General features: G+C 48.2%; 1 protein-coding gene across 3 annotated transcripts; it reads right to left on the reverse strand.

Moving 5' to 3' along the window:
• Positions 1-29: 29 nt before the first annotated feature.
• On the reverse strand, positions 30-21,466 carry dnajc13 (dnaJ homolog subfamily C member 13). 3 transcript variants are annotated; one of them, XM_086102044.1, is made up of 58 exons: positions 21,306-21,466; positions 18,470-18,550; positions 17,708-17,783; positions 17,457-17,606; positions 17,322-17,363; positions 16,544-16,744; positions 16,258-16,464; positions 16,080-16,175; positions 15,874-15,965; positions 15,519-15,685; positions 14,935-15,014; positions 14,672-14,841; positions 14,533-14,565; positions 13,743-13,842; positions 13,555-13,662; positions 13,316-13,471; positions 12,974-13,030; positions 12,780-12,901; positions 12,631-12,706; positions 12,438-12,533; positions 12,215-12,355; positions 12,043-12,060; positions 11,331-11,413; positions 11,091-11,244; positions 10,879-10,982; positions 10,650-10,809; positions 10,503-10,565; positions 10,317-10,418; positions 10,131-10,235; positions 9,348-9,550; positions 9,176-9,260; positions 8,919-9,073; positions 8,787-8,832; positions 8,245-8,399; positions 7,969-8,170; positions 7,781-7,896; positions 7,619-7,697; positions 7,380-7,515; positions 6,942-7,126; positions 6,761-6,835; positions 6,557-6,676; positions 6,013-6,399; positions 5,831-5,944; positions 5,218-5,334; positions 4,865-5,042; positions 4,688-4,779; positions 4,517-4,616; positions 4,361-4,435; positions 4,033-4,145; positions 3,781-3,950; positions 3,650-3,692; positions 3,163-3,336; positions 2,896-3,075; positions 2,220-2,360; positions 2,006-2,149; positions 1,675-1,774; positions 1,368-1,472; positions 30-935 (listed from the first exon to the last, which is right to left on the reverse strand). In XM_086102044.1, exons 2-57 carry the CDS (start codon positions 18,535-18,537, stop codon positions 1,417-1,419), a joined length of 6,768 nt encoding a protein of 2,255 aa, XP_085958170.1. In that variant the 5' UTR covers positions 18,538-18,550; positions 21,306-21,466; the 3' UTR covers positions 30-935; positions 1,368-1,416. The 3 variants fall into 3 exon arrangements, with proteins under 3 accessions (XP_085958170.1, XP_085958168.1, XP_085958169.1); XM_086102042.1 differs by lacking the exon at positions 1,368-1,472; XM_086102043.1 differs by lacking the exons at positions 1,368-1,472; positions 14,533-14,565.
• Positions 21,467-21,712: the final 246 nt, after the last annotated feature.

The raw sequence follows: 21,712 nt of genomic DNA on the forward strand, positions 1-21,712 counted from the left end.
AACATATGGAAACACTTAAGACCAATGAGTAACACTGTGGGTTCCCTTTTATTCTTAAAATTTTATGTACAAGTGCGACTGATTTGTTGTTTTAATGTACATTCAATATAGAAAGTTTATATACGCAATATTACATTGAACATGTCACAAACTGCACTGGTCTTTCACACAGAATCAAACATCATTCGTCCTGTTGACACAGCAGAAGCTCATTTCAGGTTAAAGTTGTTATTTACTTATAAATATTCTAGTGCTTGTTTTTTCATTCTTGGAAAGGGGATTTTTTTTTCCATAAAATTACGGGGGCAGCCATGGAATGATGTAGGAATAGAGATCAAAAAGGCGGCATCTACAGATCCTTTAGTTGAAAAAGGAGGAGAAATCTAATTTGCAATTTCCTATCGAAAAACTCCAAAATTGAGGCCGACAACTTTGAGGGGGGCCACCGGAGCAATCAGGAAATTGCAAGAGGACAAGGGAAAAGGAGAAGAGACTCAATCAACTAAGAAGAACAGTCTTCCGATAATTTTCCCATGGGAAAAACAGAAGGAAATCGACAGTAAAAAATATCTTCATACAAAAAGTAAACGCTTCTGCTTTTCATCGGAAGAAAGGTGTATCACGGAAACAAAACGTGGCCCATCTGTTAAGACCAATTTCAAACAATTTACGAGGTGCCGGTCGGAGAGGGTAGGTGGGGATACGGGGAGGAGTCGCCGACATTCTCCTCCCCATCTGCATCCCCCTCGTGCGTTGTCGGGTGAGGGGGTGCCAAACAGGGCAGCCTGGGTGCCTGAGCCTGACTGTGGCTGTTGCGAGTTCCCGTCCTCCCCGTCAGCCCTGATCGGCGTGGTCGCTGTCCACCGGGGGTGGGCCGCTGGGCAGTACGGTGGTGCCGCTTCCTGCTGCCGTGAGGTAACCGGCTACTCCTGGCCCTGGGGGAGTTGGTACGATAGGGCAGAGATACAACTATTGTCATAATTGGGTCTTCTGAGCACATGGGACACAGTACCGACTATAAGACAATGAGTATCTGAATAGCTGAAGCTGACAAAGCTAATCGCTATTCTCATCCAAAACCATCTTATTTGCATGTTCTTAGAGCCTACATATTGGACTACCTCAACTGGTGGTCTGTGTTTTCCGCAAGCCTATTAGCATGCAAGCTAGGTGGTGGCTAGCGCCACTAAATTGGCTATCCTGCAGTCACGAGAGGCTTTAAGCAGACATATTTTCAGTGTTGTTGTTCAGGCTTTGATCCATGTTAAATGTGGTGAAACGAGGATTGGCAAGGAGGTGGCAAGACAAGGAAGGGAATGGAGTGGTGAACAGGCAACGTGGGGGGCCATCAGGAGGTCCGAGTCTACCTGCATTAGTGCAACAGAGAGAAGGGCTCTGAGGGCCCAGCATGGGAGTCTAGAGCCCCCCTCGCAGTGGGCTGCTGGCGGCCAGGAGAGAGGGAGTGGAAACCCCTGAGGAGCAAACGAGTAGGAGGAGGACAGAAAAGAGAGAACGGGAAAAGGCAGAGGCAGGAAATTCAGGGATTTGGTAGTGGGGAAAAAAAAGGTTTGCACTCAACACCAAGGCGTGTGTGTTTAGAATAAAGATGTCAGAATGCGCCAGCTGCCTTTGCAAGCAATCACAAGCAGAGCGAATGACGAGAAAACACTCTACCTGTCAGGTAGCCTGCGGTCTGCGACTCATTAATGAAGAGATCGTGTTTCTGGTCCTTGAAGGCACTCCACACGGAGGACTTGGCCAGGATCTCGTTCACCTGTTTAAAAAAAAATAAAAATTGATGACATTGTCTGTTTTAGAACTAATGTGGCCCTTGAACACAACACCTTAGAGGAGTATTAAACAGCAAAATCTTCAGAGCAAGAATTCATATTATGTGCCAGCACTGTAGTTACTTTGATCAATATTGTATGGTGGAATAAGAATAACATGTCAGAAATTTAATGAAGCAACCGAAAGTTGAACATGCAGAGCTAAAGCCTCAGACCTGTTCTCCATACTGCAGACTGCGAGTCATGGACTTGAGCGCTTTCACAATCTGGGCCTTGGTGGCCGACGGGTTGTCCAGGTTCTCCAGTCCGATTCCTTCCAGGAGCCTCAGAAGGTACGGAACCAGGTCCGCTCTGAGAGCCTGAGCAGCGGGAAGCACTTCATCTGAGCCAAAAGCGTTCCCCAATGCGATGCGGCCAAGTGTCGTTTACCTGAGCCACCAGTTCCGTCTGCTCCTTCTGGAACATGCGGTTCAGCGCCTCGCAGGCCAGCCCCGCCATATCGGTGCGGACTTTCATTCCGGTCATCAGCGGGGCGATGGCCTCCAACGCGGACATGGAGCGTACGCAGAGCTACAAAAACACATCATCAAGTAGCGCAACCAAAAATAATTGGGTCGAGAGAACCTTGGTCAGATTGTGAATCACCAAATGAAAACTTCAAAGTATGTGCGCCTATCTACATACAGTGATGTCTTGAGTACTGCTCTGTGGATCATGATTTCACCGGGGAACAGTATAGACATCACAAGTGCACGCTAAGCTAGAGTAATTTTCGGTATTTTTTTGAGGAGGATAAAAAAAAAAACATGCATGTGAGTTTTGTTTTTTCTGTCTACGTCCATTGCTGCACCATTTGTGTTCAAATTAGCTATTGCTTAAATAACATTGCAACACTGATGCTAGTTTTGTGACCCAGTCTGCTGCGGTTTGCGTTGTGTGTTAGCATTTAGCTAGCAGACTTTTTTTCAATCATAGTTTGGGGTACATTTAGGGTTTACATTTTTCACATTTTTTTGTTGTTGTTGCTATTTTTCTTTAGCTCTTGGTCCCAAACCAGTGTAGATGGTGAGGTTTGACATGCGTTTAACAAGAAGGCGCCGTTTACCTCGTTATCCGAGAGCGCATGGATGAGGCGGATGGAGCTCTTGGGAATGGCGTTGTTCTTGTGGTTGAGCGCGGCCAAGATGCGAGGCAAGTGACCAAGAGGCGGAACCTGATCGGCCAGCTGCGCCTGCGTGCTGAACAGACACACCGCTGCCGTGGTGACCGTCTCCAGCGCCTCCCCCTAAAACCACATTTCAACAATGAGCTAAAAAAAAAAAGGGCGTTGTATTATTTCGTTCCTACAACAGAAATCCCATGCCCAACTCACATTGGGATTATTCTTCTCCAGTAACTCCGTCAGGGTCTCCAGGAGCGACACCAGGAAGTCTCGAGGCTTGCGCAACACCCAGCCCGGCTGCGCGATAAAGATACGCAAGAAGACTCCGCCCACTTCCAGTTCGCCCTGGCCGGCTCCGTAGGCCACAGTGAAGTCCTCTGGCAGCTGATCACAAACACGCAAGGTCATCGTAGTGCTAACATGGTAGTGCCGTAACAGCAGCAGTCGGGAGAACCAATGGCAGTTAATTATTAGCTTTTTTGTGAACTAAATTGTGTCTACACACTCATTTCCTGATCACTTTTTAGGAATAACTTGCAAGACTTGTTATACAAACGCTCAACACAAGCACTTGGCTTCTCTATTTGCCCGGCAACAGCACCAGCTTCTGATTGGCTATCGTTCCGGGTCACGTCACGCTGTAAGTGGCTCGGCCTAATTCGGCGGTTGGTCGATTATCAGTATTTCGAAAACTTACTTTCCAGTTGACGTCAGGATTATCCTTCTGCTGTTTAAAGTGCCTGGGGGGAAAAACAAAACAAAACAGCATTGCACTATTTGGCTTTTTCTGTCTTTCCAGACCATCACTCCTTAACTTGGGCGACTTACTCGAGCATCATCTCCCGCACGGTGGTGGACACCGTCTCCCGAGAGCCGTCGTTCCAGATGAGCTCGGGATTCTCGTGCGTTCCCTCGAAGATGTGCACCGCCGCCTCGGCGTTGTCCCGCATGGCGTCCATGAACACGCTCGGCAGGAAGCGGATCAGAGTCAGGCGAACCTGGCGGATGAAAGAAAGGAATGGAAATGAAATCATTTCACGCGGGTGGATTCTGTCGACCGAGCAGGTTTGCGACACCCACCTTGGGCCCGACCAGCTTGTCCGAAGTCATTTTGGAGAAGAGCTCGGCCGTCTGTGTGCGAACCTGAGGGTGAGTGCAGTTACAGAAGAGATCGAGCAAGTAGATGAGAGCCCCTGTTGGAAGAAAAGAAAACTCATTAGCGTGACCAATTGCAGAAGAGTTGATTGACAGGCAGTACACTTAAATGCTCTTCTACTAGATGGCATCAGAAACAATACAGAAAAAGACAGAGGAAACTTTTTCGAATGTAAAATCTTTGCCTCGGCTTCGAAAAGGTTGGCAAGAAAATGATTTTGAGCAATCCGAGGAAAAGAAGTCTGACGCAAACCTTTTGCCATTGCCTCTTTGACTATTTTGGTGTTGGATGTCAAGGCATGGAGCGTTTCCAGCACCATTTGCCTGCCTAGAAGAACACACGTTGACAATGAGGAGCCCAAAATCAACAAAAAGGACATTTTTTTTTCTCAGGGTTCTTATTCTTTACTTGATGGAAGCGAGTGCAGCAGCAAGAGAAGGTTGGACAGCACCAGCGACTCGGCAATGTTGCTCACACATTCTTGATTCGACGTCACCGTGTTGACAACCTGCGAGGAAACCACTCGAATGCAGCGACACCCAAGGTACTTGCAGATTTCTTTAGGGGATGTTTTTGTACCTCGAGGACAAGCTGCTGCACCCTGCCGGCGCCGTGAACCCGTAGCAGGGAGAAGAGCAGCTTGAAGTGGCCGATGCACTCCGTCTCAGAGCCTGGAATGACGAAAGGGGCGGGGCAAATAACGTCATTCGGTATCAGCCGAGAAGTCAGCGACAAGACGCGGGGGCGCCGTCTCACCGGGGTTGTTCTTGATGACGTTGCGCAGAGCCTCCAGAGCCATCTCGGCGAAGCGGAGACGCCCGGCGTGCTGCTGGGACTCCACCTTGTTGCTCTGGCTCATGGCCAGCAGCGTGTGCAGGTACTGCGCTTGCGAGCCGACGTAGTCCAGCAGGCTCGCCGCAAACGCTTTGGGGTACTGCATGCGAGAAGGAAAACAGACGCGTGGTGGGGGGGACTGCAAAAACGTGTGACTTGGCTTCTTAAAGAAGATATATAGAAATGTAAATTTTCAAGGGGCGGCCTGAAAATTCATCCAATGGACGCTAAGGAAAAAAAATGTTTTATCTGCGACTGTACTTGGAAGAGCTTACCTCAAGTGGGAAAGTTGGTTGTTCGTTGTAAACGCGCACAAAGATCTCCCCGACAATCAGCTCTTTGCTGTGCTCGCTGAATGCGAATTCCGCGCCAAAGCTCTCATCGTTCTCCCCCTGTCCAGTGAGAAAGAAACGGGAGATTAGATACGCTAAGATAGCCAATAACATTTTCTCGCGGTGGACAAATACATCACACTAAAAAAAGCCATTTGAGAATTTTTATTGGAAATCAATCATAAATTGTTCTTTAAAAAAAAAAAATGCCTACCTGCACACACGTTATACAAGATGAAACTGTCATTTGTCTTGAATGCCAAGAACCCACCACAACTTTCGGGTCAGCTCGATTTGGCTTTTTATGAAACATTAAAATGTCAACTTCTTCCCCCTCCGAGTTGTCTCCTGTCTCGTTTCGTTCTGTCTCTGCTTTTTCTGCCTGCCTTGCTTCTGTTTCTCCTTCCTCATGCTGTCTTTTTCTACCGCTGCTGACCCACAGCAGATCCTCTCAGAGAAAACATGGAAACTGTGATGCAGGCGAGCTAACCACCGTTTCGCCGTGCCGGCCAATTTCGATACGTCACTTGCAAGGCACCGCCAGTGTCGTTCTTACTCTTTTAATGTTCCCCTCCTGTTGACCCTCCAGAAACTCCAACAGCTCGGCTCTTGTCCCGTTGTTCCAGATGAGGTAGGGGTTCTCCGTGTTGCTGTTCAGCAGTTTCAAGACCTTCAAGGATCAAACAAAGCTCAGTTTGGGTGTCCCGCGGCGCAGCCCGTCCCGCCGGTTGGACCGACCTCCGCAGAAGATCCCATCCCCAGCTTCCTGGAGATGTACGGCGTCAGCATGGCGGCCAGGCTCTTGCGGATGCTGGGATTCTCCGGAGGCGTACTTTCCACGCCGTTGGTCTCGGGCGCGGGGTTGGCGCCGTGCGGCATCGGCAGGTAGCCGCCCAGGCGGCTGAGGGACACCAGGCTGAGCTTGGCCAGGTGGTTGGCCACCTCCTGCTGGTTGGTGTCCTGGCTGGTCTGGACGCCGCTCTCCTCCAGCGTGTAGTCGTAGTTGAAGAGGTGCACCAGCAGGTGCCACAGCACGCCGGCGTGATACAATTGCGTCTGCAGGAAGAAGTCCACCGCGAAGGAGCTGACGCATTGCACCGCCAGGGCTGCGGTTTTAGGGAGACCCTGACGGGAGGACGACCAGAACACACAACGAGTTTCTTTTTGGAAGACAGTAAACCGTTGCTCATTCACAACATTCACTGCCTTGGACACGTATTTCCAATACCAGTCCTTTGATGGACAGGCAGATTCCATCCAAATTGCGATCTTGAGTGCTAACCTTTCCGTAGTATAAGATGTGACAGAGGTCTCTGATGATATAGGGCAGCTCGATCATCTTTTCACGGCATTCCTCAAACTGCGCGGCCACGCTGTAGCACTTGCAGATGTGCCCGCACACCTGAGACATATTACGGAGTCCGTTTTATTGAGCTGGGTTCTTCGTAAACGGGCAACAAGGCAAGATTGGTCCAGGGTTGCGTACCTGAACGGCCATGTCATCGGCCTTGCTGGATGCAGTCAACACGGAGACGCAGCGGGAAAGTGCCTCCAGCAACACCTGAGGATTTTTTCCACAGTGCACGATCACAATCCTGCGTGGCTCTATAGGTTGGACGTGCTTAAAAAAACAAAAAAACAATGAAAATCAGAAAATGAAGCAAAACCTCAATTCCATTCTCGCGCCGCAGCTCCTCAGCGTTGAGTGCCGAGCAGTTGACGGTGTGGAAGGCGAGTTCAGCGGCGGCTGGCAGGAGAGGGGAGGTCTTGGAGAAGAGGTGGTCGTCTTGGGTCTCCATGGTGATGGTTTTGATGAGCATGGGGTAGCCAGCGTACTTGTAGGGCTCTAGCTCTATTTGGAAAAGAGAACACATTCATACGAGTGAAGTGATTGCCTCAATGAAGGTGTTCAAAGGTGGTAGGATCAAGAATTACAAACACAGTATGCTCCGTTTTAACACTTGCTGAACCCTTTTTTAAGACTTATTGCGACACCTGCGATGCAACTAGTCTAATGCCCTGGCCTCACCCTCGGACATCTGCTCTTTGGCCTATTTTCCTGCCACTTCTCCTCCCTCCTCTGTTGCCGGTCTATGTGTGCATACCATCTTTGTGCCGGTTGAAAAGGATGCTTTGGGTCTTGAGGATGAGGATGATATTTTCCGGGTCGGGCCCATCAAGGACCCGTGCCGATTTTGTGCAAAGGAACTCGTAGGCCTTGTTGACTTTCTCAAACATTTCCTGAAAGAGTGCGGGGGGGGGGGGGGGGGGGGACGTGGGGATTTAACAGCAACAGTGAGCATAGTGTTTGAGAGGCGGAAGAACAAAAAACAAAAATACACACCCTGCCATCCGGGTTCTTGTCTGGATGGTACTTTTGCGCCAGCCTGAAGTAAGCTTTTCTGATCTTGCTCTCTTCGTGCCTTAAAAACAAAAAAGGCCCATAAAGCAATGGAGTGGCAGTCCAAGGCTACCACATGTTTGAGAGTGGAGGAAGCAGACTCACATCCCTTGTCCTTTGGGGAGGTTAAGGACTTCGTAAGCGTCGTCTATTGACATGGAGGGAGGCTTCTTCTCCACCTCCCTCTTCCATGCTTCGAGGGTGTCCTTAAGCAGCTTCACCTAGGAGGTTAAGAAAGTTGAAATAAGTGATTCTCTTAGAATCAACATAGAATCAACTCCAGGTATACATACAGCATCTCGAATAGGCCAGTTGGGGAAGTGGATGGTGTCACAAAGGTGTCTGAGGTAGTAGATGTTGCAGAAGAGCTCGTTGTCCAGCTGGGGGAAGCTGATGATCGGGATGGGGCAGTACTGGTAGAGGGCGCGCGTGTTGCTCTGCAGCCTGGGGCTGAAGTCGGCAATATGGGCGGCGATCTTCTCGATCATCATGCGTCTGAAAGACAAGAGATGGTCAAAAGTAGGGAGCCTCGGTCAACGCACCTTAAACCGAGGAGACTTGCTTCCGACCTCATCTCACAGCTCCAGATGGCCTCCGGGGTATCGAATTCTCCGAGGAAGATCTCAGAGAAGCGCTCGGCCTCGTAGTTCTCCAGGTAGCACACCATGGCTTCGGGAAGGGCCGCGCCAAGAACGCTGCGCTGCACAATGTCCTGACCTTTGGACTAAGGACACGGGCAGGCGTCATTTCCAAAGATCGGTTCGATTTCCAAAACTCAAATGTTTTTCAGTGTTCATCATGTACATGATGATTTCATGCATAAATTCAAATGGCATTAAGTGTCGGGTGTGCGCATTGGCCAGCAGAGGGCAGTCTAATATCGAGACATGGACATGCTTTTGATGATGAAAGACAGAAGAAGAGCACTGCAACTAAGCTGCAGCAATATTTGTCGTTTTTAGCAGAGGATAAAGAATATATGTTATGTTGTTAAGTATTGTATGTTCTGCCTGCATGTGTGCGAATGTTTTGGGATCATAATTTGACAATATTGAGGCTTGAAAAAAACAATACAGGCAAATCTCCGCCTATAGACTCTAAAAATATTTACCTCTTCTGATTTAAAGGCTTGTTTCAAATGAGTGTACTTCAGGAACCTAAAAAAAAAAAAAAAAAAAGTTTCACATCATGCTTAATTGCTCCAAAAGCAATACAACATCGAAGCACAGAACGCATTTTGCACCTCGCGACAGGAAGCACGTTGGAGCCCGTGTACATCATGATGAAAAAGAAGACGCCGGTCAAGTAGAGTCGCTGCAAGTTGGGGTTGTCCTGCATCACCAGGTACAGCACATTGGCCACCTTTTCCACCAGGATGGGGTCAAATGTCAAGAGGAGCTAAAAAAAAAAACCCAATAATGAATAAGGAGAGGGGATTAAAAAAAACACAGTAGAATTAGGAAAGCTAAATGCTTCTACTCTTAATGAGTCACATTGTACCTGAACAATATGAGGGAGGCAAGCGCTGTCACTTATCATCCTCTTGATCTTTGGTAATGGGCGAATAATGGAGTTATCTTGATCCCTGGGGGGGGACAAACAAAACAAAACTCAATACTCTCCACGGTTATGAATTACTATCATAATGATACGTCCAGACAGCTCTATAGACCTGCTGGGGTAGTAGGAGCACATGGTGATGAGCATGTTGAGGATGAGCGTCGCCAAGTCCGTCTCGTTCATCACCGCCTGCCCCGTGGCCAGCAGGCACCACTTCAGCTGCGGGATGGCCTGCAGGGGGCGCCATCCGTCCATGCCCTGGGCCCAGCAGCGCGTCTTAGCCGACAGGGCGCCCGTGGTCCAAAACTCTTGCATCTGAAATCATGTCGCATGGAAAAAACGATGTCATTAAAAAGTATCTCAGAATAGGGAAACACATTCCCTGTGAATTTGATGAGGGATAATGATGTGTTAAAATGTGTCCGAGTGTGTCGTTCTGAATTGTGATGTCGCAGTTTGGCTGATTTACATCATCCCATCATCCCATTTTTGTTTTCCTGACTTGGCAGCTCAGCAAGAAAAAGATCCAGAGAAATTTCAAGTGACTAAACTGTCAAAAGCACGACATTACAATCATAAGGTAAGCAGAGCTGCATTGAGCCTTGTAGGATAATCCGCTTAGTGTCAGCTTCTGATGAGTGGCACAAATGGGATTCCTCTGTGTGATTCTTAACGTGGCGGTGGAGGGCAGGGGGATATTTGTCTTCGGTCATGTGTTCGATGTAGGATCTCAATCAGAGTGTATGGCAAGGAAGGCTGGTGAGTGATATGGGTGTCAGCGAAGGAGAGTGAAGTTTTGTTTTGTTTTTCTAAAATGGGTTAGTTTCAACATAATTGCTCCATGACAAATTGTGAAATCAATTCAAAACGTCTCCGGGTAAAAACGAATCCATACCTCTTCAAAACTGAAAGGTCCTCTTCTTTCCTTGTCTGCATTCCCAAAGTACCATTCCTTCTCGCTCTCCCGCTTCATGTCAGGCGCCGCTTCCAAGACGTTGCTCTGGGGAAAATTCAGGACACAAGTTCATCGAATACGCAGTAAAACACATTTCAGTAGGAAATCAAGGCCAAACATTTTTACCTGGAGCGGCACCGTAGCTCTGCTGGTATGCAGATGAGCCAAGGTGAGCAAGTCCACCAGGATGCGCACCCCATTCGAGTCCATTATGTCTTTCACGTTTTTCTGCAGCAGAGGAAAACGTGCGGTTCGGGAATCGTTCTTTGCGGAGAGAGAGAGAGAGAGAGTTCACATCTTTAAGTCGCTTACCCTGTTGAGGATCAGCTTGTTCAAGAAGAGGATGAGTCTGTCCCTTTCCAGCTTGTCTGTACACTGCAAAGAGCCAATTTGACATTTCAGGCAAAGTCGGCATCACAAAAGCAAGGGCCTCTCGGGCCGCTCGGTGGCCTGACTCACGCGGTCCAGCATGCCCACGATGTATTTGGTATCGGTGAAGGGCCCGATCTCTTCGAAGCACTTGCCGTACACGATGGTGAGCGCCTGGAGGCACAGGCACTTCATGGCGACTTTGGGCGTGAGCAGGAAGCGGTGATAGAGCTCGTTGAAGAACTCGTACCTAGGATCAGACGCGCGGCGGTCACCCTTTGACAATAAGGAGCAGAAACATCACCGCTGGTTTTCTTACGATCTTTTGATGGCACTCGATTCGGCATTTTCATCCTCCTCCAGCAAGAGGCGCAAGTAATAGTCACCAATCTTGATCTCATCGGAAAGGCACTCGTATTTCACCTGCCAGCACATTATGACAAGTTTGCTCTGTTAACTTGAAAGCAAACTCTTGAAAAGCTCACAATTAAAAAAAAAAAAACTAAATTAAACTCCAAGCTGGTTATGAACCTCGAACTCCTGGTGGTTCCAGGAGATGACGGCGGCGTTGCCCAGCTCGCGGTCCACGTTGAAGGCACGCATCTCCCCTTCCAGCGCGTCCCGCAGCTCCTCGCGGGTCTTCAGATTCCAGATGAGGTTGGAGCGCGCGTGGTCAAGCTGGAATCTGGAGTGGACAACACGTCTCATCATGCAGTTCCTTCATAAATAAGTCGACTCAAAAGAGTTCTTGGCGCGGACAGCTCGGCCTACCTGTAGTAAAAAAGCTCCCAGTTGGCTTCGATCTTGATCCGCTGTCGTCGCTTTCTCAGGATGACTGGCTTTTGATTGGCATTCTGAAACCGGATGCGGAAAAAAAAAAAAAATCATACTGTTGACTGTTCAGCATTGAAAATGTATCCGGTTCCAACAAATGACGCCGAATAAAAGCGTTGACTGTACAGGCATGGATGGAAAACTCGCACGGAGGAGAGAGACATTTCTGAGATGGCGGCATCAGAGTGAAGGAAAAGACAAAAGGACACCAAAAACAAAAACCGGCAATGTGCAAACAAAAAGTAACGAAACACAAACTCTCAAAAAAATCTCTGTACGGTGAACCCTTCCAGCTGAGGAGATATTCCAGAACTTGAATGCAAAGTACAACTTTCTGACCGCGTGTCGACGGTCAACATCATGAATGAATTTAATTCAGCCTTCCAGCGCCCGTTGCAACCAACTGGAATCCCTCCACGAGATCCACACAACCGCTGGTGCGCTTTCAATCGCTTTATTAAACACAAAGCATATTCTCACACCCGATGATGTCAAAGTTAAGTGGACAAAAATAACCCCAGCGATAAACGAGAAAAAAAACATTTGACGACTTGAAGATGCTTTTTTTTTTTTTTTTAAACGAGAGGAAGGAAGCCACGAACAACATAGAAGAAAAGGGCAGCGATCCCGTCGGCCAGGATTTACTCACCAGATTATTTCTGTCCTGCTACAAGTTTGACAGCAGAGGGGAGGGGTGGAGACAACAGAGCGATTATTGTTCGATGCACTAAACATAACAAGATAGTGCCCCCCGCCCACGTGGGTTGCTGTTCAAGAGCGGCGAGGTTCAGCCACAAACCGACAAGTACAAGCCTCCTAACCTCCTTCTGAGCGACGCCCATCTTGTCTCTCCAGTGCATGAGGACCAGATCCGCCTTCTCCTTGGCAAACTTCTCCACCTCTTTGGCCGCTTTGCCAGCTATCCGCTGCCACTCCGGCACCTTGTTGCGGTTGAGTAGGTCCTACGCCGGGAGGAAAAACCGCATTTCCAAAAAGAGGGCGGGTGGATTGTGACGTCATGTGCGAGGTGGTCGTCGCGCTCACCGTGGCAATTTTTAAGTTATCTCGGACGTGCATTCGATCCACGTCTTTCTCCGGTACCGGATCAGGACTATCCATGTAAGCAAGCAGGCCCGTCGGCTACGAAATGAACATGAGGCTGATCAGCCGCTGAATCAAACTTGCGGAGTTGGGAATGACAAAATCAGCCATAAAAAAAAGTGATTCAAAACGTTACCAAAATTCTCTTCAGGAGGCTCATGGCGACGGGGTTTTCGGCGGTCCACAGTCCCACCAGGTGACGGCTCAGCTGTCTAAATGGAGAAAAAAAACGGGAGACGTGTTCAATTTGGGCCCTGCTTGGTCGCTTACGGCGTTCTCTGCGACCTGTTGGTGAGCATCCTTTGGTCGGCGCTGATGGTGAACAAGGAGGTGTGCAAATGGCGAGGCAGGGCTCCCTCGCTCAAAGCCAGTTCTTGCATTTTGGTGGCGATTTCCTTATCTCCTTCCTTTGGTTGGGGGAAAAAAGTGAGAGCGTGACCTCGTCCGCCAAGCAATCAAACCAATTGACAGTGCGTTACCTCAATAATGGCCTTCATCACCAGTCCAGCTCCCTTCACGATGGCCATCGAGGGATGCTACAAAGAAACGATTTTTTTTTTAAATTTAAAACAATCAACCTAAAAAATTTTACAGCAGTTATTTTTTGTGATCATCTGTTGTGAAACGTTATGGTGTTCAAAAACAATATATTGGGCACTCTCACAATATTCCCCAAAATACTGAGGTACTGAATCATTTTACTCATTATCGAAAGAGCATTTCTTAGCTACATAGCTACCCTGAAACGTAATCGCATTTCAAAAATCCACGTTTGCGTAAAGAAACGCTTGGCCGAGGTCACCAATGAACCCGATGGCGACCTGGAAGAGTTTGAAGAGCGTGCGTCCGTTGGCGGCCACCATCTCCAGCAGCATGTCGAACTGCTGGCCCTCGGTGGTCTCGCTGTAGGGGGCGCACAGGGCGAACGTTAAAAAATCCAGCAGGGAACTGATGACCAAAGCTCCAGTTCCTTGGTCCTGAGGGAGGTGGGGGGGACAAAAAATAGTCAATGGAATAAAAACAATGCGCCATTTTGACCGTCATCATAAAACTGACGTACCACATTGGTGATGAATTTTTCAAGCAGGTTTTCCAGGAACTTCTTGGATGACAACAGAGACGCCTTGTTGAGCTGCTCCTGCCTCAGGTCGTAGTCGTCGTGCATGGGCTGAGTGAAAGACGAGGGAGGCGGTCTTTGATACGTGCTTGCGCGGCCGCGTGCGCAAAGACGACCAAAATGCGACTTACACACATCAGGGCGCAAAGCATGTCAATAGCAGCGTGCGTCACGCCGTTGTTGTTCCTCTTTAAAGCTTTCACCGTCTTGACTCCTAATTTCTCTCGGAACCTGAAAGACATCACAATGCGCTTCACGTCAGATCCGACGAGACGTTGGACAAATGATGGGGTGCCGAAAACTGGTTTGGGTGTGGATTAGTGCTTTTGGCGATGATGCTCGTGGATTAAAGGGGACGTTTTATGGCAGATGTCATTTTCAATCGCTTTGAAAGTCGCTAAATTGGCTGCCCCTCGTCGTCATGGTAACAAAATCTGTGTTGCTAGCAGTAGAATGGGGAGGGGCTAACCGTGGCTGATTTCACATAAAACAGGGTCGCCCCCTCAAAACAGGCCAATGTCACATGGTGGATAATCTCAGATAATTCTAGATCCTCTGAACATTTGTCAAAAATTCTGAGCTTTTTTTTAATTTGGTGAAAGAAATACTGTCCCCTTTAAAATTGCGGTTACAGAAGGGGGGGAACTTTCGTCAGCATTTGCAACATATTAAAAAGCTAAGGAATACACTTTTTCCTGTCATACATCTCAGTTGGCCCGGAACGACGCAAAATACAAAAAGACTGAGGACAAACAACCGAAGAAGACAAAGTGAGACTGGGCAGAGAAGAATCTGACAAAGAGATGCAAAAAAAATAAATCAAATCAAATAAATAAACAGATAGTGTGAAAGTAAAAGAAGTGCAGGCGGGAAAGAGAGCCAGACGCCGGGCAGACTGAGATGTATGGATTTCATATTTACGTTCCGTCTGTGAGTCCAGACCCTTGACCAGACCTTGGGATGACAGAGCATGCCCGTTACTCGCAGTTGAGTATTGACTGGACAAGGCGTGCGCCGGGTGCGCCACTGCAACGGCGACGGCGGCGGCGGCGGCTCTTACTTTGGCAGCTGAGTGAAGGCCTGGAAGCCGGCCTTGGAGGCCACCAGGCGGCGGATCGCCTGGAAGTGGCTCTCAAGCTCGGCGTTGAGAGCGGGCAGCTCGGCGTCCTGCGACAGGAGGGCCAGGACGGCGTTGTTGATGAGCTTCTCTTTGTTCTCGGAGAACAGACCCTTGAGAAGACAAAAAGAAAAAAAAACAAAAAAAAAACGGTGAGCTACTTCCGCCCGTGTGGACGCAGGCACGCTTCTTAAAAAGGTACTCACGTCTTGCGTTACTGCGTGCAACACGCCACTGTAGGAGATGTTGGCGTTGAATCGGTATACTGCGTCGGCAAAGTGCCCGTCTGAGATATCAAAGAAAAAGTCGGTGGGTTGAAAAAGAAAAAGAAAAAGAAAAAAAAAATCACCATGTAGCTTTCCTGATTCACCCATCTTATGATTTTGAGTTTAAAAATCTAGAAGAAAAAAAAACTAAAATGTATAAGAAAAATGTAGCATCAAAATTATCCGCTGATTTTTTGCTTTTACATCCCTAGTTTTTTTTAATTATTATTTTTAAATGTGCAAACGTGTCTATGGATCAAGACAGTATTTAATCATTAAAAATAGTTATAATACAATGCAATTGTTTTTAATTAGTTCAAACAACAATTTGATTTTTTTTTTATTAAAAAAAAATCAAGATTTTCAAACAGGTGCATTTTTCATGCAAAACAAGATGAAAGTTAAAAATATTAACAAAAGTCTATCGACTGAAATTAAACAACACGGTTAACACTGAAACATTTGGCAGTGTTTCATCATGACACAATTGAAGAGGTTCACGAATGCCGCGGGCGGCGACTCACTCGGCGGCGCGGCCAAGAACTTGAGGTGCAGACTCTCCACCTCCTCATCCACGGGCATGCTCAGGAGGCCCCATCGCTGGCCGCGCCGCGTGGGCGCCATCTTGACGCACACGTCCCTGTTGCCCGAGGCGCGCACGCCGTCCAGCAGGCTGGCCAGCAAGGAGTCCCTGCAAGCGCGTGGAGAGGGAGGGAGAAGGCCATGAGCCAAGTCAATGAAACGCACATATCGTATCTTGACTGACGGGTGAAACGCGGTTAAAATCAATAACATAATTGACTCTAAAAAGATTTGATAAAAATCAAGCTAGGTTGCAATCCTAATAGCGGAAAAAAGCGCTATACAAAGTGCGCGTACCGTTCTGTGGAGGAGAACTTTCTGATTTGGCCTCGGATGAACTCGACTGTAAACACCTGAGGATTGTCGACGTCGCAGATGAGCGCAAACACCTGCCGGAAGTACGGAGAGAGAATCCGACAGATTGAAGTCTCCTCCAACTCCACATCTCAAACGTCAAACAATTGCGGACAAAGAAGCAGGCGACACGAACGCCGCGAGCGGACCTCTCCAAACGGTTTGATGGTGACGATGTTGTAGGAAGCTGGATCCCTCTCCACCAAACACGTCTCGGTCAGCGCTAAGATTCGTTTCACGGGCTCCTGGAAAAGAGAGAGAGAAGGCTCCGCTTGAGTCGAAGAAGAAGAAATGAGCAGGTGGAGCGATGAGGGGCGGCGTCCTCACCGAGTGGCGCGGGGTGATCTTCTGCACCACAAACTCGGCCAGCGATGTGATGCTCTCGTCCGAGCCGTACTTCCCCAGCCGGTCCGTCACAAAACCCTCAAAGGTGAGCGCCTCCTTCCTGAGCCGCAGCATGATGCCGATGAAGTTGCCGGCGTGCTCGATGGCGCTGCGGATGATGTCGTCCCGGTGCTCGGAGGCAAACAGATGCTGAGGCGCGACGCGCGGCGTTAAAGACATCTGCTTTGGGGTTCGCGAACAAATGAAGCGATTCTCATCGCGTACGCACCAGCCGGCTGAAGCCGCCGTAAAGGATGCAGAAGCCGCCCTGGTAGTCGGAGGTCTCCACAAAGCCCTCCACGTTGCGATAGTCGTAGGAGCACAGCACCCGATTGGTGTGCGGATCGATCTGGTCGATGCCGCCCGGCGTCACCTCCAAGCTGACGGGCTTGCGCGTGTCGCTCCAGTGGTGCTTGTAGCAGTTGTACCGCTGGTGGACGTAGAAGGAGATAGATTGAGCGAAAAAGGCGATCCTGCGTGTTGGTGAGCACAATTCAGGATAAAAATGCAGATGGCAGGCTTTTTTTTTCCACTTTTTTTTTTTTGAATCCATTAACAAACAATGCGCTTGTATTGGGCCCATGAGGTGCAATGACCAAACGGATCCAGCAGGTGGCATTGCTGTAAAAACAAAACAAAACGCTGTGTATTTACAGTTGCAAAACATCACCCACCACTGACAAAACTGGAGGGGGGAAAGCCATAATTTTTTTCAATTCAGTCCAATCAAAGTGTTTTTCGGAAGTCTGCGCTCCTGAAAGTCATTGTGATGGTTCCCATATTCAAATGGCATCAAAATATGCACGTGGCCCTCCCGGCGGTGCCTACAAACAATCCTAACAACACACAAACGGACTCTCATCGCAAGCCATAAATCTGACTACAAATCAGCAGACGCACTTAAACAACATGTCCACACCCCCAAAAAAAAGTGTCTGTTGAAATGTGCACATTTTTCAGTTTTTTTTTCAGGGTGGAGACAGAAAATTATTCACTCTTGCACTTACCCTGCCGGTTATTTTCCCTTCTGAAAATTCCGTTCGGAATCTCTGTGAATGAACAAAAACGCGGTGAGCGAGGACAAAAGGATCATCTCACGGGAGGCGTTTTGGATGGAAACGGGGGGGCACTTTGGCCCTCACCAGAGCTTCTGTGAGCAGCTCCGTCCGATGCTCGGTGGAGAACTTGAGCGTCTCCGACTTCTTGCCGGTGCCCTTTCGGAACGTGAGGCTGAACTCCGTTCCCTGGCCTTTCCCCACCGGACCGATTCCACAAATGTCTCCATAAGGCCACTGGGCAAAGCGATGCGCAAAGGTTAAAAGCTATCACGGATTGTTTTTTTTCCGTCTGGAACTCGCGCGCCGCCGCCTTCTGCCGACGAGCTGTCACGAACCTGATTTGTGACTTCGAGCGTGGTGGGGTTGTACGTGGTGATGCCGTGAGTTCCGACGGAGAAGACGCGCTTGTACCTGGAACGCATCGAAACATTCGGTCAGCTGCTGAGGTAGACCTTAACCACAGGATGTGCTTATTTGTTTGACTTGGTTTCAACCACTGCTGCCACGCCATTTAAAGCCACATTAAGAAATATCATGTTGGGAAGCTTTGCAAAAAAAAAAAAAAAATAAATAAATAAAAAAATCATAATCCACTGAGACAAAAGAAAAAAAAAAGTGACATTGGACTACTGCGCGGTAGTTCAGCTTTAACATTCGCTGTGTCGTTTTTGTAGTTTGGTTCATCAGCAAGCAGAGCGGCTCCTTCCAAGCACGCCAACCGAGTGAAACGCTGACATCGGAGGTCTCGACTTCACAGAGTCGACCGGCACAAGTCAAGACGCATCGAGTGTCGCCGTAAATTACGGACGCGTCAAGGACAACCGAAGCACGTCAGTTGCATTCATGCTGACTATGAGAAAGTACGCGGTTCACGTTTCCTTTCGGGCCGAGATTTGGATTTCACTCACTTTTTTTTGTTTTTAAAAAAAGCTTTTCCTTCCACTTGTGATGTTTCATAACGCAGCAAGTTAAGCAACTTCCCGTGCGGGACACGACGACTTCTCTGTCATTCAATATTGCATTTGAGCGACCCCTTTTTTTCCTGCTTCAATCGGGGCAAAGGGAAAAAAATTAAAATAAAAAAATAAAGCTCTTACTTTCCCCTCCACGAGTGCTTGGTGGTGTAGTAGCAGGCCAGGTCCTTGTTGTCTTTCAGGACGTTCATCTTTTCACAGGACCTGAGGAGCACAGCAGACGCCGGAAAGTTGAGAAGGGACAACAAGTCGTTCATTTTTTTCGCCAGGCGACAAAGTCCGAACGTTGTGCGGCCATCTGCGGATCGGCGTGACGGGCTTTGCGTCGCGCCGACGCGCACACGCTTCGCGCTGCCTTTCGACATTCTGCGGCGCGATGGGAAAACCTCTGCTGGACTAACAGGTCGTCCGACCGGCGGCTCCGCCGCTGGTCGAGCTGAAATCAATCCGGCCACTCAGAATGCATTATAAGTGGGGGGTCAAGGGTCAAGAACACGGCAATCACCTGTCGATAAAAACGATTGGAGAGCCAGCGTGGATATTGATTGCATTTAGAAGGCCGGAGGTTAATAATAGGTAACTAAAAATGGATTCAAACGCCAGTATTTCCTCTAATAACGTGTAAGAACCCACAACAAAAAAAAATCTGCACCACACCTCAAATAAAAACCGCTGTGTGGTGACTGTCGTAAGATGTTGACGGTGGTACTTAAAGAAAAAGCATTCAGCCATCAAATTATGACAGAAAATATTTGAGCAAGTATTTCTTTAAAAAAAAAAAAAAACTTTTCTACAAAATAGCTTTTCTCCCCCAATAAATGCCGTACTAATACAGAGTTTTTCATATTGTTTGTCCCCGTAAATTAGTAGTAATAAAGCATATGTGTTTACTCCCCATTAAACGCCTTACCCCTAAAATGCAGTTTTTCCCTGCCTGGGATTCAGATTTTTACTATAATAGACTTTGCATTGAGAGAATATAAACATATACAGTCGGGATGCTCGTGACATTGAGGCTGTCAATAAATGCCTTACCCCGAAGACAGAGGTTCCCCCACAAAAATACGTATTTGGGTCCTTCCTGCAACCCAGACTTACATTGTTTGTTCAACGACTTTCCCCCATTTAGTACCAATAAATCCAAGCTGATGCGGAAAAATTTCCGTCTCTTCTTTCCTGAGCAATCGACGGCTCCTGTGACCAAAGTGGAGCGCGATGGGGGCAGGGGGGGGACCTGTGTCAGCATTCTGCCAGAATCCGGGAAAAGTCGGACGCCAGCTTTCCTTCCGCTACTCTCGGGCCAAATGGAAGAATGCCTGCACGACTGCTGCTGAAAAGTGGGCACTTTGACGAAATGATTCACAATCCAGTCAATCACACACACGGACACCGGAACAAGCCAGTGCCAAAGTTTGCTTGAGGACCTTCACGCATACAAATTCACATTAAGGCCATGTCGGATCATGTGACAAGCCATAGCGGGGCCGGTTCCCGCTTCCTGTCTGAAGGCGGATCAATAGCGAAGTATTAATGGACCATCGGAAGAAGAGAGCAACATTTACACGCCAAGATCATCCGGACAGCTTGAGCGCCTTCTCAATGAGGTTTGATATTTAAATCGCTGATTTCATGAAAAGCATCCGCATTGTTGAAAGGTGCCACCGAAACATTACTCATGAGCCCGACGACTCTTGAAATGTGCCTCGTATGCATCTTGAGCTCATATTTGGTCGGCTGAAGCAGAGCCAGGGTGCAAGGTTCAACCTGGCCAAGGGCCATTATGGCACAGTGGGCCAGGAACAAATTGGACGTAGCAGCCAATTTATCCAGATGTTCTTTTGATATAAAGGACCCCATTAGGTAAAAATATAGAAAACATAAAACAAAAAAAATATAAAATTGTATGTCAAGAATCAAACAATTGGTAAATCGTGATCATTTAAAGGGCATTGTGGCGCTCCTGCTCATCTCGTTGAGAGGGATTGTCATCCTGAAACGATCTAAATCCTCTGGTTTCAGCCACTTGACAATAAATACTGTCCGATTTTTGTAGTCCTCCATGAAATCACACTGACTGTCCTGGTATGGAATCAAAATTAACACATTTGCAAACATATCCTTTTCAATTCTCTGACAAGCTCCAGAGCAAACCAGTACCTGAATCAGAACCCATTTTTGTTCATGCATTTTCTGCTCTGTCTATTTGAAATAATGTCCTGTTTTGGAATAAGGGGATGGAATTTTTTTGGTTTAAACGTTTTCATCTGATTCGTCGACTAAACGAAAACATAATCAACAAATTAATTCTCGTCTGCAGCCCTCGTGTTTACATTGCTATGTTTTAGGTTACAGATACATGAGCAAAAAAATATATATACAGGTTTTTAATTCAAAACTTGATGATGAGGAACTGAGCCACAATGCAAAGGGTTATTTGACTCTGGACCGTGAGACGGAAGATGAAGTAATTAAGACTGGCTATGAACTAATCACGTTTCTGGTTGTCATGCATCAATTTAACGAAGCAGTCGCTCTCCGAGGAAAGCTGTAGCAGCTCATCGGAATCACTTTTGACAGTTTGAGCGCTTCTTCTTTGCCTCATAGGAAACGAATGTTAATTTGCTCCCTTGTGACAAGCGTTTGGTCACCAGGCTTATCAGTCGACAACTTAACTCGACTGCTGCACTGCAAAGCGGCCTAGGATGAGCTTGTCTCATGACTGTCCGGTTTGGACGCCGTCGCCTTTCTACATCGCCGGTCACCCAAACGAGACCACTTCAAAGCGCAGGATGTTTTGGGGGAATGTTACGGACACGAACGGAGTTTGGAGCCCCCATCTTGTGATGCTAAAACTAGCGGCTAGCTCACGCATCACTAAGCTAGTCGCATTAGCAGCGGGTTCCAATTACATGGGCGAGATGTCTCCAACAGTGGGGGCAAAGAATGAGGACGCATTTACCTGTCAAATCACGAGCGGGTGTGAATTCCAGCCGGCCCTTGGCCCCCCGCCCTCCTCGGTCTGCTGCTGCCGCCTCTCGCTGTGGCCGCTCGGGTGACGGAGGTGCTCGCGTTACGCCGTCGATTCCCCCCCCCCAACGGCGCTCAGGACGCTGCCATATTCCTCCGAGATAGAATGCACCAGTGCGCATGCGCCAAGCCTGCCTGTCATGCGGCGGTCAGCTGATTGGCTTGTAGGAACGCGCAGAATGGCGCAAGCTGATTGCAGATCAGCGTTCGCTCCGTTTGGGCTCTTTTTAAATTGAGCAATACGTAAGAAACTGATTGTGGAGCAGTTGGAAAGGCTACGATCGTGCCTTTACGTTTCATCGTCGAAATGTGAATTGTACCGACAAACGGCATTCGCGG

The sequence above is a fragment of the Hippocampus guttulatus genome, chromosome 21 (assembly GCF_054856545.1).
Source record: "Hippocampus guttulatus isolate MCC_2025c chromosome 21, RoL_Hgut_1.0, whole genome shotgun sequence".
Lineage (NCBI taxonomy): Eukaryota > Metazoa > Chordata > Actinopteri > Syngnathiformes > Syngnathidae > Hippocampus > Hippocampus guttulatus.